At 51.4% G+C, this 18540-nt stretch overlaps 1 protein-coding gene across 4 annotated transcripts; it reads right to left on the bottom strand.

The window, feature by feature from the left end:
- Nucleotides 1-651: 651 nt before the first annotated feature.
- KLF11 (Kruppel like factor 11) lies at nt 652-13118 on the bottom strand. Of its 4 annotated transcripts, none has more exons than XM_009183669.4 (4): nt 12714-13118; nt 9451-9720; nt 7413-8358; nt 652-3246 (listed from the first exon to the last, which is right to left on the bottom strand). In XM_009183669.4, the coding sequence occupies exons 2-4, from the start codon at nt 9709-9711 to the stop codon at nt 2966-2968; spliced, it is 1488 nt and encodes a 495-aa protein (XP_009181933.1). In that variant the 5' UTR covers nt 9712-9720; nt 12714-13118; the 3' UTR covers nt 652-2965. The 4 variants fall into 4 exon arrangements, with proteins under 4 accessions (XP_009181933.1, XP_003908312.1, XP_003908313.1 ...); XM_003908263.4 differs by lacking the exon at nt 12714-13118 and adding an exon at nt 12086-12299; XM_003908264.4 differs by lacking the exon at nt 12714-13118 and adding an exon at nt 11395-11675.
- Between the last annotated feature and the right edge of the window lie 5422 nt (nt 13119-18540).

Genomic DNA, 18540 nt, shown 5'->3' with positions numbered 1-18540 from the left:
AGGTGGCCAGGGGCTGTGTTTTCTGGGGATATGGCAGCCTTTAGTTTCAAGAGTTGGGAAGGAAAAGGAGGAAGAAGAGTGAAGCCTGTGGCTTCATGATGTACTTTGTAATCTTGGGCCGGGGGTGGAAGGAAATAATGGAAGAGACTTCCAAGCACTTCTTCCAGAGTGGCTGGAAAACCACTTTCAATTCTACCTCTTTGCAGCCACCCCCTGACACAGAAAGGGCATGAGCACTGACGGCCACAGGGTCACCCGGCACACTACTGGGTCTGCCTGGACCCGACCCACTGCCAGAGTGGCCACTTCACATGTTGGCTTTTTGAGACAGGGTCTTGCTCTGTCACTCAGGCTAGGGTGCAGTGGTGTGATCGTAGCTCACGGCCGCCTCAAATTCCTGGGCTCAAGGGATCCTCCTGCTTCAACTCCCCAAAGTGCTGGGATTACAGGTGTGAGCCACCACACCCAGCTCTTCACACATTTTTTTCCGGAAAGGACCCTCCAAAGAACCTAAAGAAACAGAATAAAACTCCAGAAAACAAAGAGGAGAGTTTAGTTTGAGCCAATACACCATGAATTTTATAGACTCTTCCAAAAACTCTCTAGGTATACTTAGGCCACCAGGCACAGTTAAATGACACAGGACACATGTCCAGTTTAAAATCAAGTTTTATATGATTCAAAGAAAAAAGTTACATACTCATTTAAATAATGTCAAAGTCTGTTACATAAAACATAATTATGAAACATTTTAAGTCTTACTCAAACTACTTAAAAGGCTCAAAGTCACAAAAGATCAAGCAAAACTGCCCAGGCAATAAAGTGCACGAGGGGAGCCCGCCTCTCCAGCGGCCATCAGCACCCACAGCCGCCAGCTGAGGGGCTCCATGCTGAATCCACACACAAGGTTTGTGGTTCTCAGAATAGTTTTCAGACAGGAACTGTTTCCAACTTAAAATCTTTCAACAGACAAATGGAGCTGGAAGGGGGATGGTTTACACAAAGTATTTCCAAATGTAATCAGGAAATGGAAGTGTAAATTAAAACCATTTTCAACCTGTATCTCTTCTTTAGAAATAGCACTACTTGGAGAATGTTCTGTGACAAGCAACCAAATACTCAAAAGACCTTATCCACCAGAATACTAGCAGGACTAACACTACCTTGCATGTCATAATTAAGAAAAATATCCAAATTTGATGCCATTTATAGTGTACAAAAATGTTTATGCTTATTTTGATGAGCGGGAGAAAGGACTGGGTGGTGAGGAAACACGAACTATGCACAACATAAGACAGCAACTGCACTGTCTCACGATGACAGGACACTCACCTATGGAGTGTCCAAACTAAAAACCTCTGAAAAACACATGTGTGCCAAGTAACAGCTGATACTAAGGGGCAAGTTAATGGGTATCAAGTAACATACAATGAATGACCAGGTGGAGATTTTATCAGACTACAAAAAATAAAACACAAAACCTAATTTTACTCAATAGTCCACCTTACCATCATTTTAATAAAGGTAAATGCCGATAATTAACACACAAACTTTAAATACATACTTCACAATAAAAAAAAATCCCAGGCCACCAAATTAAATTAGTGCAATGTTCTGTATGTTCCTACATTTATTCCATTGCCTGAACTTCCAATGTTTAACAAAAACCAGTGTCAGTGGCTTCTTGAACACAGGCGGCCACATTCTCTCGTTTATCTACGACGTGCTCACACAGTTGAAAAACGTCCATTTTCTAGGTAGACTGTAAAACACACCATTCCAAGTAATATTCTGTTTGGTCAAAAAAGTTTCCTTCAAACAAAATGAACAGAAATGCAGTTGGCTAGTATTACCGCCATTTAGCGTAACCTGCATTTCCTTGCGTTTCTAGTATTTGGCAAACAAAAGCAGCAGAATCTTGGCACTGCCTGCCTGCACATGAATCTCACCTCAGCTAAGCTGTACTCTGGCAGAAAGTTCATCCAACCACTGCAGACATTTCCTTTTTTTCTGGGAAGTTACTCTACCCACAATGCAGTATGGATGCAGCCACAGCAAAAGGAGTCAACTGACCATGGACAAAGCAGCTGGATTTCAGTGTTTATCTTTTTTGGTGTTTTAGGTACAAACAAGAAACTGAATGGCTTGCTTTCAGCAGAGCCATGGCCAAGACTATTACACACAGACTAGATCCTGCAGCAAGTACTGGTCCCTGGGATCTGCCCAGTGCCTCATGTTACTTGCTGGGGTCCATCCTTCATGACACACCAGGGACACAGCTCACTAGTTCCAATCAACCAAAATTCTAGTTCTTGGGTGACAGGAATGATTGCCTAGAATTTCCCTGACAATGTTATGAAGAAGCTGACTGCAAAATTTATTTTTCCCTTTTATGAGGTCCTTATTCAACCAGGTCCAATTCCAAAAAGATCTCAAAGGCCAGATAACTTGTGATTTTTTTGGTGGAATAACATGTCAAGTTTACTAAAAGATGGGTCATTTTAAAAAACTTTGTTATTAAATGCTGAAAAGAAGGTTGCAAAATGATCTAGCTAGAAATTGGTGATTTGAGCACCAACAATATAAATATTTTTATAAAAAACAGTATAAAAATTAGTACCCTGTCTTATTTCTACAAAACTTCAATAGAAAGGTCGTAAAAATCCATTTTGTAAACTTTATTGCCGAAATATTTGTTTGAATGCTGGTGATTTAGATTATCAAATTTTCTACCATTTCTTTAAAAAAACAAAACAAAAAATCTTCTGAAACTACAAAAGATACTGAATAGGGTCCCAAGTGGAAAGGAAAGTTAACATACTTTCATCAAAACCAGCTCCCCGATCTTCCCCTAGCTCCCCAAGACCATTTTTTTTTGGGTGAGGCAGTGGGAGAGAAATCCATCAGTTCCATTCCTGAAAAGAAGGTTTTTAAAAACCCCATGAGTGATATCCCAGGGGACCTTTCAGGCAGAGGCTGGCATGGTGAACAGTGGGCTCCCTGGGCTCTCTGCAGAGGTGATTCTGTTCAGCTTGCCAACCTCTGCCTGCCAGCCTGGGATCTTCTTGGTCGTCATGTGGCGCCGGGCATGCTTCGTCAGGTGGTCACTGCGCATGAAACGTCGGTCACACACCGGGCACACAAACTTCTTCTCCCCTGTGTGAGTTCTGCGGTGGCGAGATAGCTCATCCGAACGAGCAAACTTTTTATCACAGCCATCCCAGCTGCAGTTGAAAGGCTTCTCCCCTATGAGGTGAGAAAATACATATTAAAGAGAAAGGAAATGCTGAGCACCTTATTCAAGGGGTTAATTCATGTCGTTTTAAAATCACATCCATCAAACTCAGAAAAAAGTGGTATCTTATTATTTCTGGAATTGGATGATTTGGGTCAAGAAATCCTCCAAAAGGCATTTATTCCTCCCACATTTAAAATGCAGTATGTTAGCACACAAAGATTTCAAGCTAATCTTTCAAAATATGTTTAAAAATAAATCAGGCAAAGTACAAGTACAGTGGCTTATGCCTGTAATCACAGCACTGTGGGAGGCTGGGGAGGATCAGTTGAGCACAGGAGTTCCAGACTAGCCTGGGCAACAAAGTGAGATCCAATCTTTACCAAAAAACAAAAATAAATTAATTAAAAATGTAGCATCCGGCCAGGTGCAGTGGCTCATGCCTGTAATCCCAGCACTTTGAGAGGCCGAGGTGGGCAGGTCACGAGGTCAGGAGATCGAGACCATCCCGGCTAACACGATGAAACCCCGTCTCTACTAAAAACACAAAAAATTAGCCAGGCATGGTGGCGGGTGCCTGTAGTCCCAGCTACTCAGGAGGCTGAAGTAGGAGAATGGCGTGAACCCGGGAGGCAGAGCTTGCAGTGAGCCAAGATTGCGCCACTGCACTCCAGCCTGGGCGACAGAACGAGACTCCATCTCAAAAAAATAAAAATAAAAAATGTAGCATCCGTCCAGGCATGGTGGCTCACGCCAGTAATCCCAACATTTTGGGAGGCTGAGGCAGGCAGATCACCTGAGGTCAGGAGTTCGAGACCAGCCTGACCAAGATGGCGAAACTCCGTCTCCACTAAAAATACAAAAATTAGCTGGGTGTGGTGGTGGGCGCCTGTAATCACAACTATTACAGAGGCTGAAGCAGGAGAATCACTCGGACCTGGGAGGCCGAGAATGCAATGAGCGGAGACCATGCCATTGCACTCCAGCCTGGGAGAGAGTGAGACTCTGTCTAAAAAGGAGAAAAAAAGTAGCATAGGCTGGGCTTGGTGGCTCATGCCTGTAATCCTAGCACTTTGGGAGGCCAAGGCGGGCGGATCACGAGGTCAGGAGATCGAGACCATCCTGGCTAACACGGTGAAACCCCGTCTATACTAAAAATACAAAAAAAATTAGCCAGGCATGGTGGCTGGCACCTGTAATCCCAGCTACTCGGGAGGCTAAGGCAGGAGAGGAAAATGGCATGAACCTGGGAGGCGGAGCTTACAGTGAGCCCGAGATCGTGCCACTGCACTCCAGCCTGGGCGACAGAGTAAGACCCTGTCTCAAAAAAAAAAAAAAAAAAAGTAGCATCCATTCACTCTACCTTATTCCAATTTAAAGATTTCTCAGGTTGGTAGAAATATATATAAAAAGCGATCTTATCCAAGGTGAACTTGCCCAGTTTCTACTTCTCACCAAAACTCCAAGTTTACAAAATGGCACAAGAAGGGGATTCTTCAGAACTCTTTTTTTTTTTTTGGGAGGCGGAGTCACCAAACTCGTAAGCCCAGGCTGGAGTGCGGTCAGCCGATCTCAGCTCACGCCTGGCTCCGCCTCCCGAGACCACGCCATTCTCCTGCATCCAGTAGCACTGGTTCAAAGCCGCACCACCAAGCCCGACTTTGGTTTTGTACTTTTTTAGTAAGAGGCGAGTTTCACCCGGGTTAACTTTCAGGATGATCTCATTCGTGTCCACCGTCAACCTCCCAAAGTGCTAATTGAGCGAACCCTTTCCGGCGATTCTTCAAGAACTCTTATGGTTGTTTATTTTTGTTTTTACAGGGGCACGGGTCTGCTCTGTCAACTTTAGGCTGGGTGCGGTGGCTAATCTCGACTCACTGCAGCCTCTGTCTCCCGGGCTCAGCGATTCTCCTGCCTCAGCCTCCCCAAGTAACTTCTGGGACTGCAGAGGCGTGCCGCAGAAAGCCCAACTAATTTTATTTTTCGGCAGAAGTGGGGTTTCACCATGTTGCCAGGATGGTCTCCAGTTACAACTGACCTCCATGATCTGCATCTCGTTGCTCCAAAGTGCTAAGGAATACGAATTATGAGCCACAATGCCCTAGCCATTTTTTGAGATGGAGTCTCCTCTATCTGGAATTTGGAATGCAATAGTACGATCTCCGTTCACTGCAACCTCCGCCTCCCGGGTTCAAGTGATTCTCCTGCCTCAGCCTCCTGAACAGCTAGGATTATAGGCGTGTGCCAGCCGGCCCAGCTAAGTTTTGTATTTTTAGTAAAGACGGGGTTTCACCATGTTGGTCAGACTGGTCTCCAACTCCTGACCTCGTGATCTGCCCACCTTAGCCTCCCAAAGTGCTGGGATGACAGGCTTGAGTCCCCATGCAATGCCTGTCATTGAATTGGAAGTACTTTAGGAAACATGGAAGTAGCTTGTTTCAACCACTGCAGGTCATTCTGTCAGTACTTCTTTTTTTTTTTTTTTTTTTGAGACGGAGTCTTGCTCTGTCGCCCAGGCTGGAGTGCAGTGGCCGGATCTCAGCTCACTGCAAGCTCCGCCTCCCGGGTTCACGCCATTCTCCTGCCTCAGCCTCCCGAGTAGCTGGAACAACAGGCGTCCGCCACATCGCCCGGCTAGTTTTTTGTTATTTTTTAGTAGAGACGGGGTTTCACCGTGTTAGCCAGGATGGTCTTGATCTCCTGATCTCGTGATCCACCCGTCTCGGCCTCCCAAAGTGCTGGGATTACAGGCTTGAGCCACCGCACCCGGCCTCTGTCAGTACTTCTACCAAGGAAAACTGAATAAACAGTAAAACCTCATTCAGTCACCTCCCCAAATTTGGAAGCTGTGCTCTGGTATAATGTGAAGTTCCCTTGGAGAGAGTCCCGGTGAAATGCAGAGCTCACTGAGTCAACCAGCCCGTTAAGAGTGGCGAGCAGGTCCCGTTCCCTGACACAGCCCCACATCCATCTGCCGCGCAAATGACCAACCCTCATTTACTGCCTAGTGTTAGGCCCTTGTACCAAGCACCAGGAATATATCCAGGTGAGGTAAGTATATAACTACAAAACAAAGGGAGAATACGGTAAGACCTACAGTAAACCACCAGGGTCAAAGAAGGAAGATAAACAATCCAGTAACTAACCCTAGGAAGGCCCTCGAGGGTTTCAGTAAGCAGAGATGGGCAGAGGGCCAAGGGGGAAGGGTGGAAATATGGAATCAGACACGGAACATTGGGGAGGCTGTTTCTGCATGGGCAGAGGCGAGTACTTCATGGGCCAAGTTTGGCCTTATCCTCAAAGCAAACAGCCACTCAGTAGAATGGAGTAGTAGAGTTCCTCTTATAATGTCTGAACACCAGACTGCACTTTATTCTACACGTGGAGGCTACCACGATCAGAGTAACAGAACACAAACTCGCAAAACCCCTGAGAAATGGTGCCCTCACCTACTGAAGCGATTCTCTATCCAGCAACACTCAGACCACTGCCGGGCGGCAGGGCAGCCCCAGGTCCCATGGAGCTATTTAAACTTCAAGTATTAAAACATGTAAAATTCAGTTCCTCAGACACACTAGCCACACTTCAAGTGTGAGCAGCCAGTGCCTACCCTAATGGACAGACGGCAAACATTTCCACCATTCAGAAAATTCTATTGAACAGAGCTGGTTAAGCAACAGAGAGATCATTAGGTCAGCATAGTTTCTTGCACAACTTAAATTCAAAACTACTCAGAGATAGGAAAACTATACTCTTTTTAAAAATATTTTAGAATTTGAACTCTTCTATAGTTTGGCCAGACCTTTTCCCACAATAAACATGAGTCACACTGGTGAGATACATTTACTGAATGTGAATGATGTTCTCTTAAAAAAAAAAACAAAACACACGAAACATCTACTGCAATGTGCACAGAAGGGGGCACTGTGAGTCACTCTAAAAGCTACCAAGACACAGTAACAGAATTATACTACATTTTATCTTCCAGGGCGAGCGCTCTGTATGCAAACTCCTGATGGCTGTGGTAACAACCCCAGAGGTTGTGCAGGCTTTTCAGAACCAAAGAAAAAGCCACACTTCCACCTTCACCAGGGGTTCTCACAATCCCCTCCCACCCAAAGGCGGCTCAAAGTGTGCTTCCTGGTGTGCCCGATGCCCTGCCTGCCCTGGTGCTTACCTGTGTGAGTGCGAAGATGGGCCTTAAGGTGGGAACTTTTGAAGTAGGTCTTCCGGCAACCTGGGAAGCTGCAAACATAGTTTCTCCTTCGGGAGAAGTCTACCTGAGGGACACAGTTTTGGCTAGAGGCGATGAACACTGGAGCAGGGGCGAGGGGCAACAACTTGGTATTCCCGGCAGCCATGACACTGGCTGCACAGGGTGCAGGCGGAGGGAGGGCTCCCTGGGGCAGGACCAACATCACAGCTCCCTGAGGCACCGGAGGTCCCACGAACACAGGTTGAGGCGCTGGAGCAGCCTGAGCTAGGATGGGTCTCACAGTCCCCACAGACAACTGGGGAGGGGGCTTCAAAAAAGCTGGTAACATGCCACTTTGTCCAGTCACGGGGATCATCTGGCAAAGGACAGGGGGAGCAGGGACAGAGACAGAAATCAGAGGAGTGGTTTTCCTGGGCAGGTCATTTTCATAATTCTTTGGTGAGCAAGTCTGAACTGCAACAGGCCACCCTGCCTGCTGGCCTTTGTCAGTGAGGAGCAGGCCACCAGACTTGTGCAAGCAGGGCTGACAGGACACCAAGTTAGTGTTGAGTAAAGTGTCTGTGAGGTGTGTGTCCTGTAGAGTTTCAAACTGTCCCAGAAACTGCTCTTCTCCTTCTCTGCTGTCAGGAAGCCGGCAATCTGGAGTCTGGGTGGTGGGAAAGCAGGCAGCAGGGCTCTCCCCAGTGTGTCGGATCACGCTGGTCCCCATGGCCCTGCAGGGAGAGCTGGGCACTGGCTCCAAACCCAGCAAGTTCCTCTCCGCGCCCTGGCTCAGCGCTGTGGCCGCTATGGCTGAGGACTGGAGGACGTCTGTGGCTGTGCATGCTTTGGAATCTGTTACTTGGGGAGAAACAGGTGTCCTTGTTGATGGCTCCATGAGATCAGGGCTCTGAGGAGGCGTTATGCACTTAAAAAACAAAAGTACCATGTGAAAAGGTTGCTTTAAATTTTAAAAGGGACTTAATTCATCACAATGCTCCCAATACCTTTACACAGAATCATCTAGACACTCGGCTAACCCTATTTTCAACATCCCAGTGGGTTTCAAGGCCGCATGGGGCACTTTGCTGTCTCAGCTTATTCCCACGGTGTTTACCTCTCCCAAACCTACACAAGAGCCCAATGCAGGGAACTCTGAGAGGAGGTCCTGGCCGCCAGGCCCACCACTTCTGCAACCCTGCTGACAACCCACAGGCCCTTCCCATCCCTCTCCAAATCTGCTTTCTACACTCTTTTTTCAGAGAAAGCTTCCAGCCCAGGACAATCACAATCTCCACTTCTGTTAGCAACCTACCATTCTCAACTTCTCCAAGCTGAGATGCAATTTTTCCAAGTACTTTCACAGATGCAGCAAATTAAAAAACCAAAAACGAGAGTGATTTACTGCACTCAACGAAGGCAATCTGATGTCAAAGCACATGCTTTCTCCAGCTGCTACCCACATATCCTGATACTAGGCTGGGTCACCAGGAGAACCTAAGCTCCACCCCAAGATTCCCCTGGGGAAGTAAATTTCACTTTCTCACATTAATCTGTAGGTTTCACCCCACGGACATTAACCACATAGCAAGGTACGATCCGTCCATAGAAAGAGCACATTTTTCAGAAATGAATGAAGAGTGTTTTTGTTCTTTTATTTTTTTTTGAAATGGAGTCTCGCTCTGTCGCCCGGGCTGGAGTGCAGTGCCACGATCTCGGCTTACTGCAACCTCCGCCTCCTGGGTTCAAGCGATTCTCCTACCTCAGACATCTGGAGTAGCTGGGACTACAGGCGCCCACCACCACACCGGGATAAGTTTTGTATTTTTAATCGAGATGAGATTTCGCCATGTTGCTCAGGCTGATCTCGAACTCCTGACCTTGTGACCCGCCTGCCTGACCCTCCCAAAGTGCTGGGATTACAGGCTTGAGCCACCGTGCCCAGCTGAAGGAATTCAACACACTGAGTTCAGCTACTCTAGTCATTTCACAAAAATGCTCCTCTCCCACCTCCTCTTACCAGAGTTGATAAAGAATGGAAGTCTTTTGGTAGTTCAGGTGTGGCTGCATCCATATGCACAGTGGTGGTGACATCCCCAGAATCAGAGACAGGCGTGAGAGGTCTTATCCGCAACAGGTCACCTTTCTGGGATCTTTGACCCCAGGAGCTCATACAAACAAGAGCCTCAACAGCTTCCATGTCTGTCTGCTCCAAGACGCTGCACGTAGACCTTTCGCTGTCATGCCGCTTCCTCTCCAGGATGGACTCACATATGTCCATGATGTCAACCTAAAGGCGACACAACACAATGGCTTCTCAGTGCAGGGGAAATACAAAGGCCACCCATGATGGGCATGTGGATATGCACACCAGAGGCCTACACTAGGCATGTAATGCACATGCAATATTCCATAGCAACAAACACCAGCTGTAGTAAAAGATGTTCAAGGAATGCTCATGACAATTTGGCTTTTAAGCCAACATTTCAAAGACAGAACTAAGATGGCAAGTGTTGCCACCAAAAATCTTGACTCTTAAAAAAGGCTAATAAGTTCATATTTTTCTTGGGTAAATGATTAATAAAATTAACTCCTGAGGTGCAAGCCAAACAGTGGCTGGGGTAAAGCAGCTGCCCAGGGAAGAGGAGCCAACACTGAGGCCATCTAGTCAGTCTGCCAGTAGCTGAGGTGCCCTGACCATGGCTCTTTGAAGCGGCAAAGCCGCCAAAGCAGTGTCCCTACAGATGCTCTCAGGGGCTCTGGCGCTTTCCCTCTATGCCCCAAGCAGGTAGGGCCCATGGCGATTCCACCAGTTCCCTCCACAGATTCGGAGCAGACGTCATCTGTTACCGTCCCAAGGCTACCAGGTGGTGGCAGGAAGCAAACCTGCCACGATCCCAGAGAGGATCTCTTTGCAGTTTTTTTTTTTTGAGATGGAGTCTCGCTCAGTTACCCAGGCTAGAGTGCAGTGGCACAATCTCGGCTCACTACAGTGCCCGCCACCACGCTTGGGTAATTTCTGTATTTTTAGTAGAGAGAGAGTTTTGCTATGTTGGTCAAGCTGGTCTTGAACTCCTGACCTCCCGGGTTCAAGCGATTCTCCTGCCTCAGCCTCCCGAGTAGCTGGGATTACAGGCGTCCATCACCACGCCTGGCTAATTTAATTTTTTGTATTTTTAGTAGAGACGGGGTTTCACCATGTTGGCCAGGCTGGTCTCCAACTCCTGACTTCAGGCGATCCACCCGCCTTGACCTCCCAAAGTGCTGGGATTACAGGCGCCCAGCCTTGTTTTTTTGAGACGGAGTCTTGCTCTGTTGCCCAGGCTGGAGTGCAGTGGCACTATCTTGGCTCACCACAACCTCTGCCTCCCAGGTTCAAGCGGTTCTCCTGCCTCAGCCTCCCTACTAGTAGGATTACAGGCGCCCACCACCATACTCGGCTAATTTTTATATTTTTTATAGAGAGGGGTTTTCCCCATGTTGGTCAAGCTGGTCTCAAACTCCCGTCCTCAGGTGATCCGCCCACCTCGGCCTCCCAAAGTGCTTGGATTACAGACCGTCCCTTTAATCTGGAAGGGGAGGAGGAGGAAGAGGCTGGAACGAGCTGATCTCTTCCAAAAGAAAACTAATCCGGGGGTGAGAAGGTGATATTACTCTGAGAGGGAGTAATATCCCTCCCTCCCAGGGAGGTTACGGGGGCCGAGATCGCGCACCCACTGCACTCCGGCCTGGGAGACAGACCGAGAGACCGTCTCAAAAAGAAAAAGGAAAGGAAACGTTAAATGTACGAAGATACACGTTTCTTCTCAATTTGCCATGCACCAAAGCATCAAAACTTTCCCTCTGCCCGGGTTCCCCGAGATCAAACAAGACGAGGCCACCTCAAATCCCCGGCCTCTGTCCCGCAGGCTGCGCCACCAAACCCCCTGTGAAGTCACAGAACCCGGCGCCGAGGCCCGCTCACCACACGGACGGGAAGGGGCCCGGCCCACAGTGCCCGCACACCACGAGGCCCACACTCGGCCCACGTCCACAGATACCTCCCCGAAGTCCCCGGGTCGCGACGCTTAGGGCCCCCAACGCTCGCGTGCCGCGTTCCCGCCTCCAGGCGTTGCCCCGCCCCCAGGGTCGTGCCGCGCTTCCGCCTCCCGTCGTTGCCCGGGCCCCCGGACTTTGCCCCGCCCCGAGGGCCGAGCGGCACTCCCGCCAGCCGCTATTGCCCCGCCCCCACGGTCGCGTGCCCCGCCCCCAGGACCGTGTCGCGTTCCCGCCAGCAACTCTTGCCCCGCCCCCACGGCCGCGTGCCGCGTTCCCGCCAGCCGCTCCCCCACCCAACGGCCGTTCGGCTCACAGGACCGGGGTGACGTCATGGCTGGAAATAGCCGCGGGGCCAGCGGGGCGGGGCCGCCCAGGAAGCGCGAGACAAAGCTGCGCGGGGCACACGCCCCCTCCTCGTCCCCGCAGAGCCGGGCGCGCCCCGCGCGGCCGCCGCCCCGCCCGGCTCCAAAGCCCGCCCAGGCCCCCACCGGCGCGGCCGCAGCGAGGACCCGCACGCCCCACCTCCCGCTTTCACAGGCCCGCGGGTCCCGCACCGCGTCCCCCGCCTCGCCCCTCGCTCAGACGAGTAGTCCACCCGCAGCAGCCCCACTACTCACTGCGCGCGCGTCGTCTGGGCCCGCGGAGTCCGGCGTGTGCATCGTGCCGGGCAGCCGGGAGCAACAAAGCGGCCGCGGGGCGTAAGCTCGGCGCAGCAGCGGCCGCACGTGCGCGGTGGGCGGCGGTGGCGGCTACCCGGAGCTTCTGCGGCCGGCACGCGCCTCGCCCGCCCGCGCGGCTCTGCCCCGGCGCGGCCCTCGCGGCGCGGGAGGGGCGGGGCGGCTGCGGAGGGAGCGGCCGGCGGGGCGGGGCGCGGAGGCGAACCAAAATACACCGCGCCCCACGTCGGGGCGGGGCCTGCCGCCGCCAGCCAATTCGCACCGGGCCCGTGACCGGCCGGCCAATGAGCGCCGCGGGGGGCCGCGTGATCGGAGCCTGGCCGCGGCGTGATCGGGCAGGGCGGGACGCGGCACGTGTTTTGGTCGGAGCGAGGGGCGGGGCCTGAGGCCCTGGAAAGTAAGGGAAAGGTCGCGGGGGCGCGCGGGGCGGAGAAGGCGGCGCGGCGGCGGCGGCGGCGCCTGGGGAAATCCCAGGGCGGGGTTCGGACTCGGTGCGGGGAGGGGGGACCGCGCTTATAGGAACCTCCTCTAACCCCACCGGCTGAATCAGTCGGTAGCGGAGACCCACCTAGAGGCTTCAACCCGGCTTTCGTTGTTTTTATTTCTGTCACTCTCCCTTCGTTTCTTTAGAGTGAGCCCATGACCTGAGAGGTCGGAAAGCTGGCTGGTTCTAGGCGACATTCTTGCATCCGGTCATTTTTGCAGACACCCGGAGTCGGAGCTTCTCGGCCTGAGTGTCCGCTGATGCCCCTCCTCTGGCGTCTCTGGGCCTCTTCCGCTCTGTTACGGGGTCAGGGGAAGCCGAGACGGGCAGTCACCCAAAAGACGCCCGCTGAAACCCGCTCATTCTTCCCAGGCCCGGCGAAAACGCCGCCCCCTCCGGGCAGTCCTCGAGCCTGCAGGAGAGATCTAGCCTGGTGTCCAGGGCACCTTTTTTTTTCTCCTCATATTTCGGTTACTGGCGTCTCTTGGTGTGGTTTGCCCACGTTTGCAGCGCCAGGTTCATGGAGAGCAGGAACTATGCTGTTTATTTGCGTCGCCGCAGCCTTCAGCTCAGGGAGGAGTCACCCCTCCGTCTGTCCAATGCGCGCGCATTTGCTGAGCCGCGATGCGTGTTGGCGCTTAGTGCAAGGGGCAGAGGCCGCAGTGAGGAATCGTCCTTAAAAGCTCACATCCAGGGAGAGGGAGCAGAGAGAGAATCCCAGCACCCGGGGGCTTTGCTCTGAGCCAGAGAAGCCTGGGCTCAAGGGAACAGGCCGGGCCCCACCACTCACCTGAGCAGGGCTCTGGTCCCCACTTGTTCCTGCGGGGCCCACTCTGGTTGAGCAGAAGGGTTGAGCAGGCTGAGGAGAAGGTGTTTGCTGAAATAGTAAGAGGGTTTAAGTGAACCGTGATAAACCGCTCTCATGAAGACCCCGGAGGCTCTGACAGGGGTGCAGGATGTTGTGTATGTGAAAAGTTAAGTCTTAGATACAGACTGGAATATTCTCTTTTGCCTGGCCTCCTGCTTTTGCCTTACAACTGGTCTCCCTGCGTCCACTCCAGCTCCCACAAACCCCTTGCCACTCAGCACCCCCGGGGGTCTTTAACCTTTTCAGTGGCTCCCACTGTCCTCAGCGTAATGCTTTTGCTCCCCACTGTGGCTTGTGAGCTCCTGCAGGGACCCAGCCCCTCCGTCTCCAGCCGCACGACTCTCCCCACTCCCCCGAGGGACAGCCCGGGCCTCCTCCTGGACACCTGTCTCACCAGCCCCTCTGCCGTCTCCAGGTCCTTGCACCTGCTGTTCCCTAGAATGCTTTTCCCCCCATATGTCCCCTTTGCTCTTACCCGCAGTCCACCTAGAGAGGCCTCCTCTAGCGAACGCACCCTTGGGGAGACCTCCAGTTCCCTTCTCCCGGGCCTTGTTTTCTTCCTTCACAACACTTTCCATGAACTGTCCCTTTTCCATTACTTCAGTTATTTGCTTATCATCTGTCTCCCCATCAGAAGGACTCTCCCAAGGCCAGGGAGCCTGGCTGTGTAATTCATCCACGTAGGTGAATGAGCGAATCGAAGGTATCTACCAGCTTCCCTGCTTGAACATCCTGTGGGCACCTCTAATTGTGTCCTTAAAACTGAACTCAGGGCCGGGCGCGGTGGCTCACGCCTGTAATCCCAGCACTTTGGGAGGCCAAGGTGGGCGGATCACCTGAGGTCAGGAGTTCGAGACCAGCCTGGCCAACATGATGAAACCCCGTGTCTTCTAAAAATATAAAAATTAGCTGGGCGTGGTAGCGGGCGCCTGTAATCCCAGTTACTCGGAGACTAAGGCAGGAGAATCACTTGAACCCAGGAGGCAGAGATTGCACTGAGCTGAGATCGCACCACTGCACTCCAGCCTGGGTGACAGAGACTCAGTCTGAAAAAACAAACAAACAAACAAAAAACTGAACTCAGATTCCACCCAAATCTGGATTTCTCACCTCTCTGAAGGGGACAACTGGAGACCCTATTCCTTGATCTAGAAACCTGAGCGTCACCTTTACCTCCTCCCTTTCCCACAGTTGCTTTCTTCTGCCAATTATGCCATGCCCTTCTTCCTTCTCAGTTCCTCTCAAACTCTTATGTCACCCATGCCAGCCCTTGTCCTGGCCACCACCTGCTCGTCTGAATTGTTGCCACTGCCTCCCAATAGGTCTCCCTCCCTCCAGCCAGACGCCCTACAATCTGCCATCACCTTACTGCCAGAATGCTCTTCTGGAAGTAGAGATGGAGCTGAACCTGTACTCAAGCCGTCAGTTGGAATCCAAACAGTTATAGGACTGACTTCAGGCTCCGTGGCCAGGAACCCATGAGTCTTTGTAACCAGGCTCCAGCCAGCACTTCCTGCATCATTTCTGACCAGTTTCCCAAATTGCTTTCCCTGCTACCTTCCTGCCCCCAGTGACCCAATACAGAACCCTGTACTCCCAAGGTTATGCCACTCTCCTGTTTCTAGGCAGCATTCCTTCTGCGTGGAACACGCCAACCCTTGTCTGCTTTGACCCTGCAAGACTGCATGAGATGGCCAGGCATGGTGGCTCACACCTGTAATCCCAGCACTTTGGGAGGCCGAGGTGGACAGATCACCTGAGGTCAGGAGTTTGAGGCCAGCCTGGCCAGCATGGTGAAACCCCGTCTCTACTGAAAATACAAAAAATTAGCCAGGCGTGGTGGCAGGCACCTGTAATCCCAGCTACTTGGGAGGCTGAGGCAGGAGAATCGCTTGAACCCAGGAGGCAGAGGTTGCAGGGAGCCAAGGTCATGCCGTTGCACTCCAGCCTGGGCTACAAGAGTGAAACTCTGTCTCAAAAAAAAAAAGAAAAGAAAAACAAAAGAAAAAGACTGCATATGACTGCCGGGCGAAGCCCTCCCTGATACCCCCAAATAGCTGATGCTTCAGCAGAAGGCAGTGTGCCTGGGCTTTGGAGTCAGACCTGGATACAAATCCTTGTTTTGCTGGTGTGACCTTGCCAAGTCTTCTTTCCTGCAGGACAGAAGGCGGCAGCAGCTCTCCCTGACCTGGCACTCTGGCTTCTCTTGTCCCAGGCTCTGTTTCTGCTCCTTGGACAGCAAGCATTGGTGGGAACTGTGACCTCTTCAGCCATGAGCCCCTGTTCTGCCCACATCTAGCCCATCTTCCAGATGGACAGACAGGCTGTGGTCGTTGCCAAACCCCTAATTCTGGCCCTGCCCACAGTCAGAGGGATGGCAATTTGTTTGTAAGCTACAGACTATTGCGAATCATTCACTTGGAGACTTCACTAAGACCACTGGCACCTGGCTCCGTAGGCCCTCGGGAAGAGCATGGTCTGGCAGGCAGACTGGATGTGGCCACAGACCTAAGGGGAGAGTGTGAGCCTGCAGGTCAGAATGCCACCCCTTTCTCCTGTGTCCTTCCAGAGAGAGCCCATGGCTATGCACGCATGCTGCTACAGAGGGTAGTGCTCTGTACCTCCTTTGCAGCCTTAGGGCTTATTGCCGTTGGTACATAACGATCAACCTCTTACTTTGTAATGGTTAAGTAATATTCTATCGTATGGAATGTGATGTGTTATTTATTTAACATTCTGGTTGAATGACAAACACGGGTGGTTTCCAGTTTTCCAGGAACATCATGCCCCTCCATCATTTGCCCACGTGGAAGGATCGCTACAGGATAGGCAGCTCCTAGAACCAGAATTGCTGAGTTAACTGCTCTGTGCATTTCCTTGCTTTTTCTTGCTTTTCTTTCTTACTTTTTTTTTGGTAAATGTTTATTGAAGTGTAGCATAGCATAGATATAGGAAAGTGCAAAAACTTACATGTACAATTCAATAAATTTTCACTAGGCAAACACACTGTGTCACCAGCACCCAGATTTAGAAACAGAATATTACCAGAGTCCCAAAAGCCCCTGAGCTGCCTTCCAGCCACTACTTACGCTTTCCCCAATCCCCTGCATAGGATAATCCTTATCATGGCCTCTGACACCGTGGGTTGGTTTTGCATGTATTGACACTTTTTGTGTGGGTGTGACACTTTTATAATACAAAGAAAATCATATAGTATGTTCAGTTTGGGGTCTGGCTTCTTTCACTCAGTGTGGTGTTGTGGGCAGTTGGAGTTTGCTTATTCTCATTCTTCTGTTCTCTTTCTCTCTGGTTGAGCTTACTGGGCTGGAAGCCATACAAGGACCAGAACATGCTGTGAGCTGACCGGCCACTGGGCTGGCTGTCTAGTTGACAAATGACCTAACAAATGGTTGACAGAATGGATGGGTGAATGAATCACAGATCCACCAATCCACTGACGTGTTCAATGCCTGACTGGAAGTGAGTGTCTGTTCCTCCGAACACCCCGGGCCCCTGTCTCCCTCCGCTAGGGGCACTCACGATGGTGAGCAGAGAGGTCTGTAGGGGGTAGCTGAGGCACAGATCATCCAGGTCAACCTGCGTATTTTACGGGTGAGGAAACTCAGACCTAGCAACTTCACACAAAGCCACTTTGCTCGGGGAGAAATCATCATGACGCTGTGTCTGATGTGGTTGAGGCACAAAGGAGGACCAGATCAGAAGACGTTTATTAAATACCAAAAGTAGGCCAAGTATCATGCTAGGGGCTAGTTCTTCATGCCTTTTGATCCCCTGATTTCAGCCGCATTCATAGATGAAGCCACTGAGGGACAAGAGGTGAAGCCACTTGCCCATCATTGCTGGCCAGTGAGCAGAGGGCCCAGGATCCATCCCTCCAGCTCGGGTCCAGTGCTGCTTTCTCCCAGCTGCCTGCCCCTGGAAAAGGGGCTGCTAAGAGCACGTGCTGAGTCCTTGTAAGCCGGCCCAGAGTCAGGGGGCTGCGGGCAGCTCCCACCAGGCGCAAAAAGGGGTGCTCAGTCCGATCACTCCGGGGAGGGTGAGGACGCCAGTGCGCTTTGTTCCTACTATGGCTGCCATACCCCTCCCCGCACTGGACACACCTGCTGCGTGGCTCTGGCTGCCTCGGTGGCTGCACTCAGCCTTCTTTCTGTGTCTCCAGGCTGGGCTACAACCTCACTGTGTGTTACATCTTCAAACCTCCCAAGAGGGAGAACCAAGTTGGCTTAGGCTTTTAGGCTCAGAGTAGAGGGGCCACATGGCCCAAACTTCAACTTTTGCCAAAGGAAAGCCCCAGAATGGTGCTATGGGTGTAGTGGGCCCTGAAAGCTTCTTTGAGGACATGGGCACTTGGCAGGGGCCTTGCAGAGGCTGGACTAGTACAGTCTGTGGCGGGGACGGGGACCCCTTGGTGCTCAGGGCTGTGGGATGGTGGAGGAACAGGAACCACCCTCGGCCCTTCCCATCCCTACTCTTCAGCAGGAAACACTCACAAATATCCTATATACCAAGAGCTGTGCTGGCACAGGTGTTGGGGGAAGAGGTGGGAGCTGCCTACTCGTGTCTGAGGAACTGGTGGGAGGGCTGGTCTGGGACAGTGCACAAAGAAGACATCATTTGAGCTGGGTGTTAAGGACAGATAGGAGGCAGCCACCCAGGAAACAGAGGTGACCTTTTGGTACTAGCTTCATACCTCATCCACCTCTGCATTCTCCAGCTCTTAGCACAAGACCCTCCTATGTGGTGGGTGCCCAACGAATTGAAATAAGCATAGGAAGAAACTTAGGCCATTGTCCAGGCCAGTGATTCTCAAGCATGAGCCCAGAAGGCACGTTAAAATACAGATTTCCGGGCCTACCCCCTGGCTGCTGACTGAGCAGGTCTCCGTTGGGTCTGTGAATCTGAACATCTTTTTTTTTTTCAGATGGAGTCTTGGTGTGTCGCCCAAGCTGGAATGCAATGGCATGATCTCAGTTCACTTCAACCTCTACCTCCTGGACTCAAGCAATTTTCTCACCTCAGCCT

The sequence above is a fragment of the Papio anubis genome, chromosome 14 (genome assembly GCF_008728515.1).
Source record: "Papio anubis isolate 15944 chromosome 14, Panubis1.0, whole genome shotgun sequence".
Classification (NCBI taxonomy): domain Eukaryota; kingdom Metazoa; phylum Chordata; class Mammalia; order Primates; family Cercopithecidae; genus Papio; species Papio anubis.
The sequence above is the reverse complement of the archived record's forward strand: the minus strand, read 5'-3'. Positions and strand labels throughout refer to the sequence as shown.